Source organism: Eublepharis macularius, chromosome 8 (genome assembly GCF_028583425.1).
Source record: "Eublepharis macularius isolate TG4126 chromosome 8, MPM_Emac_v1.0, whole genome shotgun sequence".
Lineage (NCBI taxonomy): Eukaryota > Metazoa > Chordata > Lepidosauria > Squamata > Eublepharidae > Eublepharis > Eublepharis macularius.
In genome coordinates, this window is record NC_072797.1 from 112,695,767 (window position 1) to 112,718,763 (window position 22,997).

The 22,997-nt window shown below is 40.8% G+C and overlaps 1 protein-coding gene across 1 annotated transcript in view; it reads left to right on the plus strand.

Moving 5' to 3' along the window:
- The window catches only part of ADAMTSL1 (ADAMTS like 1), a 361,881-nt gene that overhangs the window by 219,555 nt on the left and 119,329 nt on the right, over positions 1-22,997 (plus strand). The window contains exons 14-15 of the mRNA XM_054986918.1: positions 7,870-8,171; positions 16,784-16,913. Of these exons, the coding sequence (XP_054842893.1) occupies positions 7,870-8,171; positions 16,784-16,913 (432 nt within the window). The remainder of the gene's footprint in view (positions 1-7,869; positions 8,172-16,783; positions 16,914-22,997) is intronic.

Sequence of the window (22,997 nt, forward strand, 5' to 3'; positions counted from 1 at the left end):
TGTGTAGGGCGACCTGACGTGCCTTTGGCTTTCACCAGCTCCACCTGAAAAATAAGCACTGCACTTGATTATAAGAATGACTTTTTTGCAACTTACCTTGTAATCTTTCATGGAAGCTTACCTGTGGGATGTTCTTCCTGGCTGTGTTTGTGTTGTACCATCATGTGTTTTCACTTTCTAGCTGTTGATTTTGAGTAGGTACCTCCCTTTGTTGCTGGTTATATTCCGTTGAAAGACATTTGGATCAAAATATATTGTGAACAGAGGGCAATGGATGGAGAGAGAGTGTTTATGCTGTAAACCGCCTTGAGCACTAAATGTGGTGAAAAGGTGGTATATAAAATAAATAAATAAAATAGGATAGAGAATTATAAAATCATACGCTTTGTTGCAAAAGTGAGAAATTGTTTCTCTCTCTCTTTCACACTCACGCACAATATTCAATTGTCCATTTATCCAATGAATCTGATTAGCAGTATGGTCAGGATAGAAAAAAGAAAGTCCTTCATCTTACAAGGCTCAAAACAGAATTCATTACACTAAAATATGGCAGTGGCAACTTGTGGAAGTGCTTTTAAAAAAAAACAACATGCCTGGAGACTCTGTTGGCCATGATAACAAAATGGAACATCCATACATTGAGACAAACTTCTCCTATCACATGTTGGGGCAATATAATTTTCCCATGCATGCACCATTTGTGAGTTTCCTGTAGCAGCTGGAATCAGAATGCTGGGCTTAGATGAAATTTGTGCTTATCCGACAAAGCAACTACATTCTTAACTGCAGGGAGTTTTTTATATGAGGCAGTATTAAAACATGTGATCCCCACATTCTTTGGTTGTACGATCTTTTAAGGAATGTACCATCTGCTTCTCATTGTTTGAACTGGTGAGTGCAATAGAAGGTGCAGGAGCCCAGAAAATAGTATTGTTTAGACTTGAATATTCGGTCTAATGTAGCCAACCAGCCATATATTATGACAGGCCAGGCATATGATAACCCCCTTCCATTTTCTAAGTTCTAGGCAGTTTATCAAGACCTTAGTAAGTTAACATACGCAGTTGCCAGGCTTCTTCAGCTCGGAGATGTATGTTGTGAAGGTCTGCTTTATACTTTCCCACAGCCAAATTCTGTAATATCCATTGCATTCCAGATGTCCAATATAAGGACAGTCAAAACTTAAAAGAATTATGAAACAGTCTTTCTTCCATTCTTGTTGGTGTAATGGCAGTCTTTATATAAAAGCAAGCAACTTACGCCTATTCAATTATAATACTTTCTATGCAAATGAGGCCAAGGACTTTCTTTAAATAGCAGTAGTGGACATCTTTAGAATATTCACATATGCAAAAGGCAAGGCTTTGTGTGTCCTGTGTGTATTTGCATTATTAATGAGGCTCTGTGCTAGCTTTGGTAGCAAAATTTGCCATAGCAAAAGTTGCAGTAACAGAAATTTTATTGTTGGAGGCATTTCATAATGTAGCAAGTAAACTTTCTGATAATTATCATGTACACTTAAATTCAGGAGGGGCATTTTGGTAGTCTGCAGCTGAGGAAAGACAATTCTCACCAGGATCCAAATTTCTTCACTACTGCAGAGGGGATCACTTGTGAGCAGTTTTATACATGGTGTGCTTAGTACATTCCAGCTCTAGGTGGTGCTGTAATTTATTTTTCTGTTCGGAGCTGTTTGAATGCTTCTCTTGTTTTCATTTCTTCCTTTGCCTGTTATACATCGTGAAGAGCTTTCTGCCATCCAATGGTTTGCAGTTAGCAAATGCTTCTTGCAATCCTCTTATTGCAGTAAAACTTTACAGAATTCAAGGGACTTGTTTATTTCTCTAGATCAGCGAACATGCTTTTGGATGCATTCGAGACAAGATTGTAAAAAAAAACCAGCATGATTTAAGAGCTTTGATTTTCCTTTCATTTTGTATTTCATAATAACAAGTGCTTCTCTGACCACACAGCTGGAAGGGACTGCTCCACTGGCAAAATCTAAATGTTCTTGCATGTGTCTAAGCTTGCAATCCTTTTTCCCAAGTGTTGAAAAGGAATGCCCCCAAAGCAGCTGTAACTCCTTTGCTTAAATTAGCGGTCTTCTATCCATCCACTTACAGCATCTTTGGAGGTCCCACTTCAGTTGCCCCTGGCATCTGAGGCTACATGGGTGGCAATCCAAGAAAGGACCTTCTCAGTCATGCCACCAAAAGTTTGGAACTTCCTCTTCAGGAAGATTCATCTGCTTCCCTCTATTGTTCATCTTTCACCAGTGAATGAAGACTTTTTTGGTGTTCGGTTTTGTCATACCCTCTGTAACTGTTATTGGCCTCCTCCCCTGGTTTTGGGGTATTACGTGTGTTTACATGGTTTTATTGAATTTTTTAAAATTTTATTTATTAGATTTATCTCCCTCCCTCCCTGCAAGCAGGCTCAGGTCGCGTCACAACATCATAAAATAGATGTTTAAAATATAATAAATAATGGTTAAAATCTTAAAACAATAAAATCAACAGATCACATTGGACAGTGTAGCAGAACAAAACAAAACAGGCAAGGGACCAGCAGGATAGTTCACCAGCTCTTCAACCACTCTCATAGGCTTGGCAGAACATCTCTGTTTTACAGGCCTGGTGGAACTGTAATAAGTCCCGCAGGGCCTGGGTCTCAACTGCGAGAGTGATCCACCAGGCCGGAACCAGAGCCGAAAAGTCGCTGGCCTTGGTTGAGGCCAAGCAAACATCCTTGGGGCCAGGGACTACCAGCAGATATATATCTACAGAGCGTAACATCCTCTAGGGAACATACAGGGAGAGACGGTGCCAAAGATATGCAGATCCCAGTCCAATAAGAGTCTTAAATGTTAACACCAACACCTTGAACTTGATCCAGAATTCAACCTGGAGCCAGTGCAGCTGGTGCAGTACAGGTCGAATGGGTGTCCTAAATGGGGTATCCATGAGGACATGTGCCACAGCATTCTGGACCAGTTGCAATATCTGGGTCAGTTTCAAGGGTAACGCTGCATAGAGTGAGTTACTGTAGTCCAATCTGGAGGTGACTGTTATGTGGATCATGGGTGGAGAGGTAGGGTGTAGGGATGGGCACGAACCGAAATATGAACCAAAGTTTGTCATGAACTGGGCTGTTTTTTTGGTTTGCGAACCAAACCAGCAAACCACTCTGATTTCTAGGGTGGTTCATTTAGTTCGTTTTTCAGTTCGTCACTTCAGACAGCCTGGCACCGATCAATCTATTCCCAAGGCAATGTGGAGGATGAACTTCTGCAGCCCTGTGAACACCAATGTCAGCCCTCCAAAGCTTGATAGGCAGCTCTGGCTACCAACCAGAGAGCTCCCATTGTGCTCTATGAGAGCCTGCCACTGCCAGGCTCAGGGGCCGAGCCTTGTGGGTTTCTGTGAGGACTTGCAGTCCTTGCCAGGTGCGAATGCACGCACACACACACCCCACAAGGGGAATTTTAACCTCCTTTGCCCAGTGCTAGGCTTCGACCCCACCCCGGGGGCTGTCATTCTGTTCTCAGAGGAAGATTCTCTAACTCCATCCCATGTTTTCATTGCAACTTTTAGGTTCTGCAATGTATTTTAATGGAGCCAATGCAAGTCAATTGGTATTTATAGCTCCCATTATATCTAATGGAACTTTCCTGGGGTCACCCATTTTGGGGGTCTATAACTTGGACATCCAAAATTCAATCTTCATCAAACTTGGAGGGTGGCTGGAGGAGAGCCTGCTGAAGATTCCTTGTGAGTTTGAAGTGACAAACCATGAACCAAACGAACTGGTTCGTGAACCAGGCAATTTTGTGTTGGTTCATGGTTTGTGCATCGTGATGAACCACGAACCATCATGAACCGCCATTTTCCTTGTTCATGCCCATCTCTAGTAGGGAGCAAGTTGCTTGACCTGCTGAAGATAGAAAAACCCAGATCTTGCAGCCAACAAGTCCTGGGCCTCCATTGATAAGGAGGCATCCAGAATCATACTCAGGCTCTTCACCATTGATTTAGGCATCAAAAGCAACCCATCTAAGGCTGGGAGCTGGATTCCTGAGCGCAGCAACCCTTGACCCAGATACAGGACCTCCGTCTTCACATGGTTCGACTTCAGCTGACTCTACTTTATCCACACAGTCACAGCATCCAAAGTCCTGGCCAAAATATCTGGGGTGGCATCCATCAACAGATAAAACTGGGTGTCATCAGCATACTGATGGCATATATATATATGCCATCAATATGCCATCAATATATATGCCATCAATATATATATGCCAATATATATGCCATCAAAATATATATATATATATATATATATATATATATATATATATATATATATATATATATATATATATATATAGTTTATTTTAAATGTTTTTCATTTTGAAATGTTTCAGTGCTTTATGCTTGATGCTTTGAGGACCCTATTTTGGGTGGGAATGCAATAAAGAAAAGTTTTAAATAAACATTTTGACCTTAGCTTTTCTCTGCCTGAGTCAACTCACAACCTCACTCAGTTTCCTGTTGGGAAGCACGAATAACAGTATAATTCTAAGCAGAGTTGCACCCTTCTAAATCGATTGAAATAAATGGATTTAGAAGAGAGTAACTCACTGTAAGCATATTTCAGCATCCTGAGGATGGCTGAAATAAGAAAATGCCATTAACCCTAGTGAGCTTTGAAAACTCCAAATAAACATATAGTGATCCATTTTGACTTTCAGACCTGTTAAATTCAACATGCCTTTAGCTAATAAAGAAAGAATAAAGTAGCTTAAGGTATGCAAGCCCTAGAAATTTAGGCATCATCCTCCAAAGGAGATTAATTCAGTCTTGGTCATCTTTTGTCATGTTTCATAGTTTATGGATGAATGTGTGTATAGAAATCTTGAATAATACCGTTGCTTAATATATTAAAGGTGGGAGAATTTTTTGCAATATAATACCGCTGTGTGTTGTGATTAAAGTGTAGGACTAGGATCTGGGAGACCCAGATTCAAAGCTTCATTCTGCCATGGAAGCTTGCTGGGTGACCTTGGGCAAGATCACCATCTCCGTCAGAGCTAATGACAGTAAGAAGAAATGTTCTACACCTTTTTAATAAAAAGATCAAGATTTTGTAGTCTTTATACAGTGCCAAAATACTGTGGGCTTCATCTGCTTCATATTCAGATGTTGATTTGTTTCGCTGTGATATGAAGAATCTCAATTATATTAAACTCAGTGATCCAAATTCTTCTGTTTTAGCTAAATTCGTATAATTTTTCCATATCTCTTATTATTAGAGATCCCATTCCTCCAGGGGGAAAGGTGGGGAATGGGCTTCCTGGGTGCACTCCTGGGGCAGGCGCAAAGTCATTGATGTCATCGTGCCACCCAAAGAGTGCTCCTGTGCTTTGCTGTGGAGTGATTTGGGCCTCACACAGGCTGAATCAGGATCATTTGGAGCCCAAATCGACCCGCTGGGAAGCACACACATGCCCCCAGCTTTGTGTGATGATGTCACTTCCTAGAAGTGACGTCATCACACCGGCGTGGTACCACATGCGCAAAGAGCATTCCTGGATAACCAGGAAGGTAAGTGTTGGTCCCCCCTCCCTCCAAGAGAGTAGGGGGACCGGGCTACCTTACTGATTATTCAAATGTACTTTACTCCAAGAAGAGCAATACGGATGTATTGTGCTTACTGTTTTTTGTTTTGGACTCTATGAACAAAAGCAATACACAGTAATTGAAAGGGTAACACTTACTTGATGGCTGACTTAGAATTGTATGTGAAATAACTGTAGTAACTTTCTTTTCTTTCTTAAACATTGCAGAGTAGCACGATTGCCAGATTTGAAAATATGGTTGCTATTAGTAAATGTTGACTTTCTAATGGCCATCTTGTATGTTTTATTGCTCTCAGGCCCAAACAGCTCCCTTTATGCATTTGAAGCACATTATTACAGAGCATAAACCTACCCTTCTAGGCTCATAACTGTACATACAAAATATCTGTATAGGAAGCAGAAAAATATAACTTCCTGATGATGTTTCCTGAATTTAGGTTATGAATTGCTGAGCACAGTGAAATGGTCATGAATAAATTATAGTTTAAGAAGTGGGCCCTGAAAGAGTTTCCTTACAAGTTATACATTTATCTGGTTTGCTCTCCTAATGAGCATGCAGAGTTTTGAACATTTCCATAATTTTGTTTAACAAGATATATACAAGGTATGCTGTTTGCTCCGTTTCCTGCTTTTTAACAGTAAAGTCATTGTGCCCAGAATTAACTTCTATAGTGTTTATGTATTTAAAATACTTTATCTCCATTGACTCAAGGAATTATGTCTGGGGGTCACACATATCAGAAGAATCTATTCGACTATAGAATTGTGGGGTGGGCCTACCTTAAGGTCAACCTTTCCGTTTTCTTGTACTCAAATACATTTCTTGTATTTGAAATGTAATTTCTGTACAAGTGATTCTGTATATCAATAGTCAGCATGTGGTGTTGTATAGGAAAAATGGGAAGGAATTATTGCGCACACCACACACAGGCCAAATCCACATGCACTCACCATCCGCTTATCTTGCGCAGTCATGGCAGTTGGGTTCATTCCACTACCATGCTGTGCATCATCACATTCACTCTCCCAGTGCGTCTTCATGGCGCAATCAGTTCTCCACACGCCATTGAGTGTTAACGGCGCATGTCACTTCCCTTTTTTTTTAAAAAAAAAGTTAATTTTGCGCTATACCAATATTCTGACTCTTATGTAGGCAGAGCCAGGGAAAAGCCAGAGTATTTATAGAGGGGAACCAGGTTCCGTTCAAAGCCGAGAGCGGAAAGTAACTGATGGTAAGATAAAGGACCATCATCTGTTTCTTTTCCCGCGCAAACCGCTGCTCACTAAAGTAGGTTTTGCGGTATACCAACCTTTCTTTATTGTGCAAATGCACTATGCCCATTTTTTTTTAAAAAAGGGCCGGACAAAAACAGATTTCCGCCATTTTCACGTGGTATGGAAAGGAGGAGCAATTGTGGCACAGTGATGGCAGGGAACACGCAGAATGGGAAAGCATGTGAGTATCTGCTTGAACAGCGCCGCGGTTGTGAAAAAGGCGCGGAAACAAAAAGGAAGCGTGGATTCGGCCACAGTCTGATTCTTGCATTCACGTCCATTACTAGAAGACTGGGAAACCATGCTGACTAACAAAATCAAGTTGTTATTTATCAAACATCATAGAAAAATCTTTCATATACCATTATCTCAAATACAGTATTTTTTATTGGAAGCCGTTCACGTAATCAGCAGCAATTTATCCATTCTTGCAAAATTGATTCCAAGTTATACGTATGTATGTATTGCTATTTGGAGACAGATTTCATGTCATGTCCCAAATGTTAAAGATGAAAGGTAAGTACTAATTTTCAGACTGGTCTATAATCAAGGAATCTTGGACAATATGTGTGTCACCAGGGCTTTTTTCTGGGAAAAGGGGTGGTGGAACTCAGTGGGTTGCCCTCGGAGAAAATGGTCACATGGCTGGTGGCCCCGCCCCCTGATCTCCAGATAGTTTAGATTGCCCTCCGTGCCGCTGAGTGGCGTGGAGGGCAATCTAAACTCCCCTCTGCCTGGAGATTAGGGGGCGGGGCCACCAGCCATGTGACCATTTTCAAGAGGTTCCGGAATTCCGTTCCACCACGTTCCAGCTGAAAAAAAGCCCTGTGTGTCACACTACAGCTTTCTATCTATTGCAAAGCACCAGCAATTCTGATACTCTCATAAACGAGGCCCAAAGGTAGGAAGACGGTTCTTATTGTTGCTCTTTGTCTCTGTTTTTGCCTTTCCCATAGGTTCATTCCTGAGCCCTGGTCTGCCTGCAGTGTGACCTGTGGGGTGGGCATCCAAGTGCGTTTGGTAAAGTGCCAGGTGCTGCTCTCCTTTTCTCAGTCTGTAGCTGACTTGCCTATCGATGAATGTGAAGGGTCGAAGCCAGTCTCAGAACGAGCTTGTTATGGAGGCCCTTGCAATGGGGAGACTGGTGAATACAGTCCTGAAGAGACCGATCTCTTATATGGCGGCACCCAGGATTTTGATGAACTCTACGACTGGGAGTATGAAGGCTTCACAGAATGCTCTGAGTCTTGCGGAGGAGGTGAGTTACAATATTTCTACTTCTTCATTCTTCGATAGATGATGCTTGTTCCTTGGCATGGAGAGAGTGATGGTGTTAGAAGTTATGCTTGCCTTTTTGCCTCACCAGTGCAACACCACAGAAGACCATTATGTGAAGCCTGATGTTCAAAAGTATTAATTTATTTAACTTATTCCTTTATTTTTTATTTCTTTTCCTTTTGTCTCTTATTTGTAAAATTCAAGCTGTTGATGGGGACTAGTCTTTATGAATAATAATAATAATAATCTTCTAGTTTTTTATTTTCATCTATTTACCTTACATCCCATATAACTTATTTTTAAGAATTCATATTTAATGGCAATTCTTAATACTTTCATGTGGAGAGGGTGGAAAGTTCCATCAAGCCATAGCTGACTCATGGCGACCCCTGCTGAGATTTTCAAGGCAAGAGACTTACAGAGGTGGCTTGCCATTGTTTGCCTCTGCAATCGTGGTCTTCTTTGGAGGACTCTGATTCAATTATTAACCAAGGCTGACCCTGCTTAGCTTCCAAGGTTTGAAGCGATTGAGCTTGCCTGGGATATCCAGGTCAGGGCAATACTCTTATGGTATTTTTATATTTGTTCAAAGAATATGTCCTTGTAATTTTATCTTACAACTCTCTAAGGTTGGCTGGTATTATTTCTTCTATACAAACAGGGGTGAAGGCAGTACTAACTTATAGAAACCACATGCTGACTTTCACGTTTTGGTTGCCATGTGGAAGCTGCTAAGAATGCTTTGCCATGGTCATGCCATCGTTTCCTGAGGTAATGTGAAAATTCCACGCGCAATATGATAATTCACACAATGAGCCACTTTCGCCTATTAACGCCACTATATGGAGTTGTCCCTACCAGGAAAATTTCCACCAATTTCACCTTGGCAGCCATAATGTGAAAATTGGCCTTCTACCTCTATTTTCTCTATTTGAAAAAGAAGAATGGCTTTGTGGAAGAACTATTTAAAATAAAGACCAGATGTAATACCATTTTGGATCTAGAAGGTATCAAAATTCACAGCTGGGGTCTTTCGTATGACTAATGCAGTGGTCTGGTTGTTTACATTTCCTGCTGACCACTTATATTTAGGCCAGGGAACTGTGTTTTTAAACAGTAAGGCTAAGGCAGGAAGCATCAGGTGTCATTTTCTTTACATTGCCTGACTTCTGCTTTGTAAGCAGAGACATATGGATCTCAAGCATTGGGCTGTTACATATTTATTTCCTTACTGAATCTACTAGAGACTCAGCTGGTTTTGATAGTTTATCCTACCAAATGACATTAGTTTGGATCCAAGTACAGAGAGAGAGAACATATGGCAGAAATAACCAACTAGAAGATTGCCTGAAGCTAATAAGCTTGGCACTTAGGTTAAAAGTTAAGGAGGGTCACCGTTTATGCATATTATGAGTATTGTTTAATACACATGGTGTCCAATCCATTTGGGTCTACTCCATCATTTTCTTCTAATTGTTTCTGGAACCTATGCCTGTTAGAATCGTTTGGCCTTCAAGAATGTCTCAGCTTCTTTCTGCAGTTCGCCATACAGAAATGGAAGAGAGATATCTTAGTAATGCATTTTCTAAGTAACCAGTGTTGGGTAGAAAAATAATGTTATATTACAAAATTGAGTTTCATAGTTCCAGTCAACTCCCTGACATCCTCAATCTGCTGCAATACTGTTCTAAGGGTCTGTTAACTTGCCATCACGATGGGAGATGTTGATGATACCATATCAGCCATTTGTTTTGGGGTAGTTTTTGCTACCCAGGGATATATGTGTCTCACAGGTGGTATCCTGGCACTTTCAAGTAAACCCAGATCCTTGACTCCTATTGAAACTGATCCACGTAATCAAAATAACACAAATGCTTTGATCCAATTTTCAAACAAAACTGATGCATTAGGAATCCTCCGGTTTTTTTGCATTGTCTTTTCACAGATTCCAGTTTCTTCCATTCATTTGTATATTTTTAACTGCTGTATGTTTCCAGTGTGAATGTGAACATTAATAAAACTCAGCAAAAAAACCCTCCTCCAGTCTTGATGTAATTGTATGTACGATTTCAGAAAAACTCTTTTTGCACTAAGTTTTACTCGCATATATCAGATTTCTCTGCTTGATCTTTTGAACAGTTTCAGGTGAAAATAAAAAGGCACTGCCGCTATACATTTTGACTGACGTGGCTACGTTAGAAATGCATTATTTTATCAATTCATTACCTTTTTGTTTGCAAAATGGCTGCCATGCAGAAAACTTGAAAAAACATTTTCTCTCAACCAAATGAAAATGAAATAAATAGGTTCCAAATAATACTTTTTTGTTACCACAGTTGCATGACAGATCGAGTTAATTTTATTGTTTTTGTACTCTCAGGAGATGAAATTTGATAGACACAGAAGTAGCCCTTTAGCCTCAAAGGAGTAGCAGCCAGAAGGAACCAGTTAGTAATTTAGTCTTCATTCAGTGGCTACGTCTTCCACTGCTGTCATCAAGTATCATGTAACAATTATGCTATTCTGGTAGATATAAACACTGCAAATCCCATTTGATGGTATATTGAAAGTGAACTGAAAGCCACTTAGATTCATGTTTTACTTTTGCCCTGTATAGCATTTTAATTTCCTCATCATAAACTACAGGGATTTTCAAGGGAAAGCAGACGCAGCTTCATTATGTTAAAATTGTGAGCAATATTTTTTAGAACATGTCTCAGCTTCTCTGGAAAATGGCAATACAGGCTTTTTTGTATACTATTTTGAGCAGGGTTTTTTTTTCCTTAGCATATTTCCTCATTAGGAAGGAATGTTTGGCTTCTTTATTATATATTTTCCAAATTTTATATATGAATGTTGGAAATGGCAATATTTAATCCTAGCATTCCAAAGGGGTGTCACTATAATGCTCTTTGCTACTATTATTTTATTTTATTTTATTTTATTTTATTTTATCGTATTTATATTCCGCCCTTCCTGCAAGCAGGCTCAGTGCGGATAACAACAAGATATGTTGTATCTTGTTTTTTAGAAACTGTTTACTAACTCTTACAAATTATCCTGTATGAGGGATACATACAAGCAGCCATTGAAGAATGGAACCATAAAACATCCCTTTCGTAGGATGTCCGTCCTTTATTAATCTTTATATCACTGCTACTTCCTGGCCTTGTTTGAGTGCCAGGAAGAGCCAGCACTCTTTGATCATTTCGCAGATTGAGTATTTCCGTATATCTAGCAGAAGAATGCTCTCTGCCAGAGAATAATTTGAGTGCACATAATGCTGTTGCATTATTGCTAAGGAGATCTTCACTTAGCCAATGCCTGGAGGAAATAAATAAATGAAATTTAAATTCAGTAGGATGTTGATGTTGCCTGGTAGTTATCAATCTCTTTTTGAATCTCATTTTTAAAAAATTGAAGTATGAGTAAGTTTTTGGTATTGGTATGTGTTGTCTCCTGCTGTTAATAGGCAAAAGATTGGAAAGCAATAAACATTTGTGATAGATAATCACTCCTTGGTATGAAGATGGTAATACTGCCATAAATAGTTCTACAGTGGATCCATGCTGTCATGTTAGAGGAATGCTTTGCAGCAAGAAGAAATGTATGTTTGTTAATGAACAGGATATCTCAGTTCTGAAATGAGACCTTAATAATATAACAACATTCGATTTATATACCACCCCTCAGGACAATTTATCATCCACTCAGAGGGGTTTGCAAAGTATGTCATTATTATCCCCACAACAATCACCCTGTGAGGTAGGTGGGACTGAGAGAGCTCTGAGAGCTGTGACTGACCCAAGATCACCCAAGCTGGCTTCAAGCAGAGGAGTGGGGAATCGAACCCGATTCTCCAGATTAGAGTCCTGCCGCTCTTAACCACTGCACCGAACTGGGTCCCCTTATAGAATGCCTAAGAAAGCTTGCTTTAAAACAGCTGCAGCATGTCAATGTTCAAGTTAAGTATGAAGCTACTAAACTTGAGTTTGGAATCTTGGTTTATAGGCAAGAGATCAAACCACACGTGGTTGTTTCACTCATTTTCAACATTGCAGCAAACACCAGTTTCTTAGGAACAAGGAGGAAGGAGAGGAGATGGAGACTGTGAGACTGGACTTCTAAGGACAGACCACAGGTTGTTCATCTGAATGCATCCTGCCTGTTTTGTAATTTGCTATTAGCCACTGCGCTGAACTCCCTCTGGGTGACTGCAAGGATCATCACAGGAAATCACACAGCATTCTTTTCCTGCTGCAAAATGTTAATCAGTATTGCTCCTCTGGCCAATTTTGGCAGCTTCAGGTGGAGGATCTGTGCACATGGAGCTGAGAAATCAATGAAAAAACTCCCCCTGCACAATTTTCACGTGAGAAAACTGCATTGGGGGAGAGGGCAGGTACCTTCCCCCCACTTTCCAGCATCATTCCCAGCCCATTTGTGATCTTCTTTGTTAAAAAGAAGCTATTCTCTGCATCTGCCCTGGGACTGCAGGGAGCACATTAAACAGGTGCATGCCTATGCAGAAAAGTATAGTCTACAGGTACCCTTAGAGAATAGTCCCGGTTCCCTAAATGTTTGTGTATGGCTCATGTTTATAAAAACAGAGTTGGATCCAAACAGCTTTTCTGTTGATGTAAAAGGGAGGAAGAAGGTCCCCTTCAATCACCAAAAAAGTTATACTGGGGATAATGGGATCTCTGTAGACAAAAAATATGGGTCAGGGAAGAAGCTTGGGTAATAGCAAGTGAAAAGGCTGGCAGGATCTAACCCATTCATTAGTTACATTCACATTTTTTTTAGTATGCCTAAAAATATAAAGTACAAAGTGGTCCTGGGCTTTGGACTCTTGCTCTTTCAAAGTGCTGATTCTCCTGTCCCAGCTGCTTAGATAGAAAACCAGTAGTTATTTACAGTACCTGTACATGCACTTTAATGGCAAAATGAGAATTCAGATTAGAATACTAGTGAATATTACTTTATTTGGCAGGCCAGCAGCTGATCAGAGACAAGGCAAGAAACGGGCAGGGCTCAGTTACTGATTTTATCTGAAAACAAAAGAGCCGTGCTGTTTTGAACAGTAGCACTTTAATCCAACAGTTACCAAAAGGCACAGCATTGTTGTTTTAAATGCTAGTGTTTTACAAAACCTTTGGCACAGAAAAATAAATCTGTGCGTCGTAGGTGCTATGCACATGGCAATGTTATTCTTGCTTCTTAAGTAGAGTTAGTCAGGCTTGCTTTGATGCTTTTGTAAACACTATCATCTTAAAAAGATTTGGATACGTTGGTGAACTAACCACTGTGCTGCTGCTCTTATTGCTAAGGTAGAAATGACACTGGAGGTTTAGTTTGGGCTAATCATCACCATTCAACAAAGGCTTGAAACCACATATGGATCACCTGTGAATCGCCCAGATTCTGCCTATCCCTACAGCAGAGCGGTTCATTCACCTTGTGTCGCAGAGAATGCTTCGTATGTTCTCTTGTGTAGATTTCTTGTTTCAATATCGAAAGCAGATCTTTGGGAAAAGCTGAAGTTAATTTGCATGTTTTAGTTTCACTTCATTCACATAACTGGCTTAGCATTTGTCTGAACTTGGTAGCTCTTGAGACCCAGCTGAGAGATGCTTTGGCCTAGTCGTGATTTTCTTCTGTCATTGCTTATCCCAAAATGTGGGGAAATTATTTATGACACTAATATGGCTTTTCTTGCTTAGAACTAAAGGTGCTATAAATAGGACTCCTAGATGGTCTTTTACCCAGACAGCAATCAGCTGGCGAACTCCTTAGCTTCATCAGGTTTGTTTCATCGTATACTCAGAGCATGCCCTGAGCCCAGATCTCAGAGCTTAGAGGTCATGAGATTATTTAAAAAGAAAGATGGGTTTTGGCTTTGTGTATGTAGGATCTGGGAGACCCAGGTTCAAATCCTCACTCTACTATGAAGTGTGCTGGGTGACCTTGGGTCAATGACATACTCTCAATCTAACCTACCTCACAGGGTTCTTGTGAGGATAAATGGAGGAGAGGAGAATGATATAAGCCACTTTGGGTCCCCATAGGGGAGAAAGGCAGGGTAAAGTTAAATAAAAAATATCTCTAGAGCCAGTTTGGTGTACTGGTTAAAAGCAACAGGACTCTAATCTGAAGAACTGGGTTTGATTCCCCACTCCTCCACTTGAAGCCAGCTGGGTCACCTTGGGTCAGTCACAGTTTATAGGAGCTCTCTCAGCCCCGCTCACCTCACAGGGTGATGGTTGGGGGGGTAATGATAGCATACTTTGTAAAGCGCTCTGAGTGGATGTTAAGTTGTCCTAAAGGGCAGTATACAGGGCTTTTTTTCAGCCAGAACGCACAGAAAGGGGCATTTAAACCCCACCAGCTTGCTTGGGCTGAAGCCGGGGTTCATCAGGCAGCTGGGGTTCACCAGGCAGCTGAAGTTGGGGTTAAATCACTTCCTTTCTGAGCGATCCCCCAGGGACCGGCAAGAGGATGCAAATTCAGTTCCCCCAGTGGACGAGTTACTTTGTTTTTAACATTGTAGCATTTTGCTGGGCGATCGGGAGTCCCTTCCAGCTTCCCCCCTTGGACGAAAAGAGGAGTGATGGGGGGGGTGTCTTGGGGGGGCATCTAGAAGGGGGGCCGAAGGAAAGCGGATTTCTCTTTTGCACCTGGGCTGCGCCCTACATGATGACATCACTTCTCAGAAGTGATGTCATCATGTGGTCCCGGGAGCATGCGCGCATATGGTACCAGTAAGTTCCACCAGCTCTTTTCCCAGAAAAACAGCCCTGGCGGTTTATAAATCGAATGTTATTATTATTAAAGTTATCGTTTTATTGCTAACTACTGGTTGATTTTCAGGACAGTCCATGGATCTGTCATGGCTAGAACCAAATATATTGAATACATTCCTGGGAGTAAGATTAGAGTAAGATTCTGAGTAGACCTGCTTAGGGTTGCTCTCTATGTAACTGTTTGGTCCGCTGCACATTTTTAGCATAAAAACTTCTTCTTCATTTAACCTTGTTAAGACTTCCCCAGTTAGCTCCAAAAAGAAACTTTTAACTCTGATACCATGGTAAAAATTTAGAAAATTCACCCATATCTGGCATTACTTTATGAGAAAACAAATTGCCTGAAATTTGCAAAACATGTATCCCCCTGCATACCTCTTCCTCTTGGCAGCTATGCTGGCCACCATGTTATTTAGCTAGTGTGACAGAGTGTCAAACTAGGCTCAAATTGCACACACACACCCCGTGGCATCACACCTGGTCACTTTGAAACAGTCTCTCACAGCCTAACAAACGCCACAGGATTTTTGTTGTGGGGATAAAATGGAGGAGGGAAAAACGATGTAGTAAGCTGCTTTGGGTCCCTATTAGGATAAAAGTGGGGCATAAATAAATAAATAGACCTCTGATCTAAACCTGGTGAAGAAAGCTGCAAGATTATAATACAATACCAATTTTTATCCATATAGCCTTGTGAGAGTATAATGGTTACTGTTTCCATTCTGCCAATAAGGAAACTGGGGACATATTCACACATTACAAGGAAGTCCCAATAAGAAATGTGAATGAGTTATGCTTTCTCTTTTTGCACTTCGAGGGTGACATGCAAAGAAGGGATCTGGATATGTCCCCTGAAGCAAGATACTTGAGCTCTGGATATATACTTCATTCACTTTATTTATTAAATGACATAGTTATTAAATGAACTGCTGTTACTACTCGGAAATGTATCACATTGCTACAAGACCCTGGAAGTGCAAAAAGGGGAAGCGGTATTCAATAACATTTCCTCTTTGCTACTTCCTTGTGGGAATTAATTTTAGGTTTGAATGAGAGAACTCTTTTTTGTATTGCTGTAGCTAGAATTTAACAAAAGTACAAATGGAGACCATTTCACTCACACAAACACACCAAGCCAGCCAGGTCAACCTGTCATTTGGTTTTAAGCTGTCTTAGTTTCATTTAGCTCAGTGAAACAGAACTGGAGAAATAGGGTGAGAATCCGCACGTCAGTTCCATGTGTCTTATAACACTTTTTACAGTGCAATCCTAAAAAGAGTTACTTTTCAATGGGCTTAAACTGGTGTAACTCTGCATAGGATTGCACTGTTAAACACGCAAAAGTGTTGCTGTTGCTTCCTATGATAGAAACTGTTAACTGGACACTCACTTTTAGCACCAGAAGATTCCCTTTCCCCCCTAGAAAGAGTAAAACCAATACTGTAAAGTAAATGGATTCAACTTCCCTGCTAATCAGAAAGGTACTCCAAGGCAATTTGTTCCAGCTTGCCGGTGCAGAAATTTCAGTTTACTCTTTGCATGCTTCAGTTATCACCCTGCTCCAGGTACCATTTAGCGCAGAACACCTTAGCACATAATATGCGGCACTGCCGTTCCTCTGAGTAAAAGCAGTTTTCCCTCCCTGCTCCATGGGTGGCTGCCCTGCTGACAGCCAAGAGCATCAGAAAGTTGTCTCAGAGGCAATGAACATGACCCTTGCACTTTTCTCCCCTGCCTCTTGTGTTCTCAGTTTTTACTGCAGGATTGGTGTGTGTTTGTTTGTGTGCAGGTGTCCAAGAAGCAGTAGTAACTTGCCTAAATAAACAGACCAGAGAGTTTGTGGATGAAGATCTTTGTGTGCGAAGCCGACGTCCCCCACAGTTGTTGAAAGCCTGTAACCTGGAACCATGTCCCCCAAGGTAGGCTGCTGTTTTATTTACTTTGTTTCGATAGGCCATGTTAAGTCTGAGGTATAAGAGAAACGTTAGTCCTTGGGATCTTGAAGCTAATTTTCTTTAACTCCAAACTATTTTCAGTGGCCTGTAAATTTAGCAAAATTGCAGGCATGTATCAGGATGGAATAAGTTTAAATGGGATTATTTCATGTCCATATGCAGGATTGTTCTCAGAGTTATAGGTATTTAGATAACTGGGGCCCACAAATTCAATTGTATAATAGAATTCAAGCTCAGGATGATTGTAAGTGCCCCTCCTCCTTTTCTTCCCCTGCTGTTCCACTTACTTATGCCTCAGAATGTGGCAGAGGATAACAACAACAACATTTGATTTATATACTGCCCTTCAGGATGACTTAACACCCACTCCGAGTGGTTTACAAAGTATGCCATTATTATCCCCACAACAACAATCACCCTGTGAGGTGGGTGGGGCTGAGAGAGCTAGTAGCTGTGACTGACCCAAGATCACCCAGCTGGCTTCAAGTGGAGGAGTGGGGAATCAAACCCGGCTCTCCGGATTAGAGTCTCGCGCTCTTAACCACTACACCAAACTGGCCTTCCAAATTACCTTCCAAAGTCACGGAGAATACTGGCTCCCTCCCTTTCTCATAAGTAATTGCACAAGTAGCAGGTTTTCACAGATCACACTGAAGTGAATTGCAATGAGCAGGTGAATTACAATGACCAAAGGGTATTGGATTCGCTGACTGACCCATAATGGAGCTACACAAAAGGGTGAGCAGAGGTGACAGTAGATGTGGGGCAGCATTCCAGTTAAAATAATCTATAATTGCCAGGACTTTTTTTCAACTGGAACGCGATGGAACGGAGTTCTGGAACCTTTTGAAAATGGTCACATGGCTGGTGGCCCCGCCCCCTGATCTCCAGACAGGGGGGAGTTTAGATTGCCCTCCGCACCGATCGGGGGCAGGGCCACCAGCCATGTGACCATTTTCTCCGAGGGCAACTCACTGAGTTCCACCACCTCTTTTCCCAGAAAAAAAGCCCTGATAATTGCTCTGCCTCTCCATTTGCAAATTCTCATGAAGAGCTGCAAGATGGATACAGCTGGTTGTAAAGCATACTCCCCTGCAAGCAGATAGCTTGATACTGAGTATGTAGGTGCGTGTTCTGAAAACTGGAATGTTTATAACAGGACCCTACATTCAAAGAGTTTGAGAAAAACTGAAATAAATCCTAATCATTTACATTCTGCCACACCTAGGCAGGATAATACAGGTAGGGTGAGAATATTTATCTGAGGTTATTTTTATTTCGATACAGTGCTGGTGTTTGACCATAATATTCATTCATTCATTCATTCATTTAAAGATATGAGTGTGAACTCTCAGTTTTCTGTTCCTAAATGGATGTAATGCACAAGGAATAGTAAGAACCTCATTAATGCAGTCTCAAATATCCCCCCCCTCTTTACTCTCTTTGAAGGTGGCAAAGCATAACAAAATAACACAACTGATCCTAATGTAATACCACACTTCCCTATGTAAACTGAAAAATACCAGAAATATTTCAAATGTCATGGATTGTTCACACCTTTGTTCTGTTTGGGGTAGTTCCATGAGAAGAATGCAGGAGGCAGTGAAATGATCAATTTATTCCCCAAACAATTTACCCAGCAGTAATATCTTGCTGATCAAACATAAGCTGAAAATGTGAGTCACTTCCCCAGAAAAATAGGTAATTGCCCTGTTTTAGAGAACAAGAAGTGTAATGAATAACGGAGGGAGAGCTGAGAGCAATAAGTATGAAGTGGGAGAAGTTTGTTCAGTAGACAATTATAATCTTGTTCCCAAGTGAAGAAATGTTTCCCCATCTTTTTAGGTTAGTTAGTTTCTACTACTGTTATGCATTATATCCTGTGCTGCAGAATTATAGATAACATTTTTTTCCTTGTATGGCTTTTGGAGGGAGAGGAAGAGGGGAGCGAGCAACTTTGTCTTTTAACAGTTTAACAAACTTAGTCATTTCCCCCCCTTTCTCTTCTTTTAAAGTGGAAAGCATTACTTTGTAGGATTTCAGGAGTCCACTTAATTTAGAACACTCAAGAAGTTAAACCTTCCTCTTTAAAAACATGTGTGTTATGTAGCATAAAATTTCTCAGAAATTGAACAAAGAGATATACTGGGTCTCCTGCAACCATTTTGAATGAAACTCAGCTGGTTTTATTGCCATGCCTAAACCTCCTTGAATACGGGCCATGATCCAGAGACGGTTAGTTACGGTGTGTGGGATCTTTCTGATCTCCAAAGGACCCCACTGGTAAATCACCCGCTAAGACTCCTTGATGACTAATCACTATAACATGGGGAAGGGAGCCCATGTCTGGGAGCCACAATTTTCCTACACTGCAGGGTGTTTATTTAATATGTGTTTTCTGACAAAAGGTACAAGTAGAATGAGTGAGCACTTGTGTGCCCTGACCAGTTTAGCAGCTCAATGGTGTATTTGGCAAACTAGCTTTACTGGATACACAGGCAAAGAAGGTTTGTGACTCCCTCACTTGAAAAACTTGAGCATCTTTCATCCATGTCTGTACATGAACTTTATCAACATGTGGGAAAACGTAGCACGATGAGAAGGCCATGGGAGCACAGATTTACAGTGTTGAAAATGAATGAGTATAAGATTTGGTCAAATGTTTTACTTTCCAGTAAATTCTGAAGTTCCTTGTAAGTGTCTTAGGAGTTGCTCAATATGAAGATCACTAATTGCTCTTAGGCTAGCTGAGAACTTTGCTGTGAACATCCTTATCAGGCAAACATAGCTTGTCCGATGTCTCTCACTGCCATGCAGGGTGAGCTTCCAGTTGGATTACTTCAGCGTTCCCCAGCAAAGTTCATCTCTAGTATTGTATTGAGCATCTTTGTCTTGCGCAGTCTCCACTTGGTCGTTGCAGCTGCCTTAGCTAGGTTCAAGAACTAAATTAAATCATTTACTGGAGAAGAGACAGTATTCCCTAGGGCATTGTTGTTTGGATTATTACTTTGACGGACTAGTGTGAAGCATGGAATCATGTGATTTCCATTTCCTTTTTGCATATATGCAAATAACTGACATCCACTAGATGGCATTGTCTTATTTTTGTGCCTGTGTAGTCAAAAACATCTGTCAGATACCTGAACATAAGATTTAGCTAAATTAATTGGCAGCTAGTAAGTCTCAACTCAAAACATCTCAAACTGATCTCCCCCCCCTCCATTTTACTATATTTTCTTATTAAGGGGTGGCTTGATGTCTGCTGCCCTAATAAAACAACCAACAAGCCCCAGGCACTTAAAAATTTTTCACAGCCATGGTTTGACCACGAATGTCGAAAAGCCAAAAAGCAGCTAACAGATAAGTACAACAGTTATAAGTCTCAGAACTTATCATCAATGCCACCTGAAATATATGCCTTAAAGCAGCAATATAAAAACCTAATTAAAACAAAAAAAAGAGGCACTTAAAAAGACCTGGGCGCATCTTAATTTGGCTGCAAAACTTAAAAATGATGCACTCTTTTGGAAAATAGTGTCAAGTGGTCTCTCTCTGGAAGGTCCCAAACTCACTTGTGAAATCCCTGCAAAGACTTGGGAAGATCACTTTTATGCGCTATACACAGCCGAGACATCTCAGATGCAGTGCCCTGCAACTAATATTGACATGCTTCCATCATGGCCACCAGTTACAACCACAGAAGTTAAGAGACTTATATCTCAGTTAAAGCCAGGGAAGGCTCCCGGAAGTGACCTGATCCCGCCTGAATTAATAAAATCAGACGTGGACTGGTGGGCTCCGGTGTTAGCAACCCTTTTTACGTACATTGACCAAACAGGCATAATCTCTAGAGACTGGAGTATGGCAGTTATTATCCCAATATACAAGAAAGGGGCGAGATCAGACCCTTTTAGCTACCGACCCATTAGTTTGCTCAGTGTGGTGGGAAAATTATATGCTAGACATTTGTTTTGGAAATTTCAGGACTGGATAGATGAGGAAAACATATTAGCAGAAGAACAAGCTGGATTTAGACGTGGCCAATCCACAATGCACCAGTGCCTGCTTTTGCAGCATTTGATAGAGAAAAACACAGCTAGACCATCAGGAGCCTTGTGCGCAGCATTTGTTGATTACAAAATGGCGTTTGATAGCATCTCGCGCAACAGACTCTGGGCAAAACTAGAGCAGTCTAGAATAGATCGCAGATTGTTGGCCCTTATAAGGGCCCTTTATGAGGATAACCAACTCTCAGTAAGATGCAACCCACAAGGGCACTTATCTCATAGGGTGCCAGTTAAGAGGGGTGTGAAACAAGGCTGCATACTCGCTCCCTTATTGTTCAATTTTTATATCAATTCTATGACACGGTCCCTATCTAATCCGGATTTCCACCCTCCAATCATTGCAAACAGACCCATCTCTGCACTTTTATATGCAGATGACACGGTTATCCTGTCATATACCGAAGTAGGGCTAAGAAGAGCTCTCCGAGCACTTGCATCGTATTGCAACGATGAACATCTCACTATAAATTTTACCAAAACCAAAATACTTGTCTTTGGCAAAAGACCCACCTTACACAGGTGGCAAATAGATGGACATAAGATTGAGCAGGTAAAGGTATTCAGGTATTTGGGAGTCGCATTCCAACACTCAGGCTCATGGGCTGCACACCTCTTTCAGGTCACAGAATCTGCCCATAAAACAGCCTCAGCCATTTTGAGATTTTTCCATACAAAAGGAGGTGCTTACATCCCACATGCCCTGAAGGTTTTCCAAGGCAAGACAATACCTCAGCTTATGTATGGTGCTCAGGTATCCCTGTACAAAGATCACTCCAAGCTTGAAGTAATCCAATCCAAATTTCTAAGATCCTTATTAGGAGTGCCAAGATGTATCCATAATGCCTTGCTCAGGTTAGAGGCCATCTGTCTATGGCTCAAGATAAAATTTTCCCCCTCAGGATTAACGCCTTTAATCTTCGTAGACAATTTCCGATCAAGTTGGATCTCAACAATAGAACTCAAACTGTCACTACTGGGCTTCTCCAGCACAGCGCTGTTGCACCTTGGCCACCAAGGAGCCAGAATGATTATCAAACAGAGACTATGGGACACTTCTCTCCAAGTAGATAGAGCACAGGCCTTAAATGTCATGCCAGTAACGAATAGAAAACAACATTTTACCCCACTTAGCTATCTCTTTTCATTGCAGTTCCCAAAACACCGCAGAGCTTTCACCTTAGCATGTTTTAACGCCCTTCCATCCGCTGTCTTGGAGGGGAGATATGCTCATATTCCATATGCAAATCGCCTATGCCCTTGTCAATCCAGGCAGGTAGAGACAATAGAGCATGTCCTTTTATACTGTAAGTTCTATCAGGAGATTCGAACCAAGTTATTGCTGCCTACCCAGGCAGACCAAGTCAGTCTTATTCTGCCCTCCTTCTAACTGATTCCTGCAAAGAAATTACTGCTAAGGTTGCAAGGTTCTGTGCTTTGGCTAGTGTAATCAGACAGAACACTATTACTTTTACTAGAAATTTTAATTAAGATTTTAATTATTTTATCTATTTTAACACATTGATGTATTGAATTTTTAGACATGGGTAATCTTAAAACTAATGTACTTTTATAGTTAATTTTATTCTGCTATCCTTAGCAATTTGTTGTAATGAAACCCCTGCTAAAGTAGTAAGATCCTGCACCTTGGTTAGTTTAATTAGATAGATTACCATAACTCCCTTAAGAAATTTTAACCAATATCTAACAATTTTATGTATTTAAATATATTGCCCAGCTTGCTAGATTTGCTTAGACATGTAATCAATGTATTTGTTAGATACTACTGTATATGCTGATGCAAATTCTGATCCCGGATCATAATAACAATAAACTAACTAACTATATTTTCTTTTAAAAATTGGAGGCAGTTGGCTGAGGGGCTGCAAAAAAATGGACACACAAATATTCATTTGGATGTCTCTGAGCAGCTTGCCAAGTAATAATAATAACGTTCGATTTATATACTTCCCTTCAGGATGAC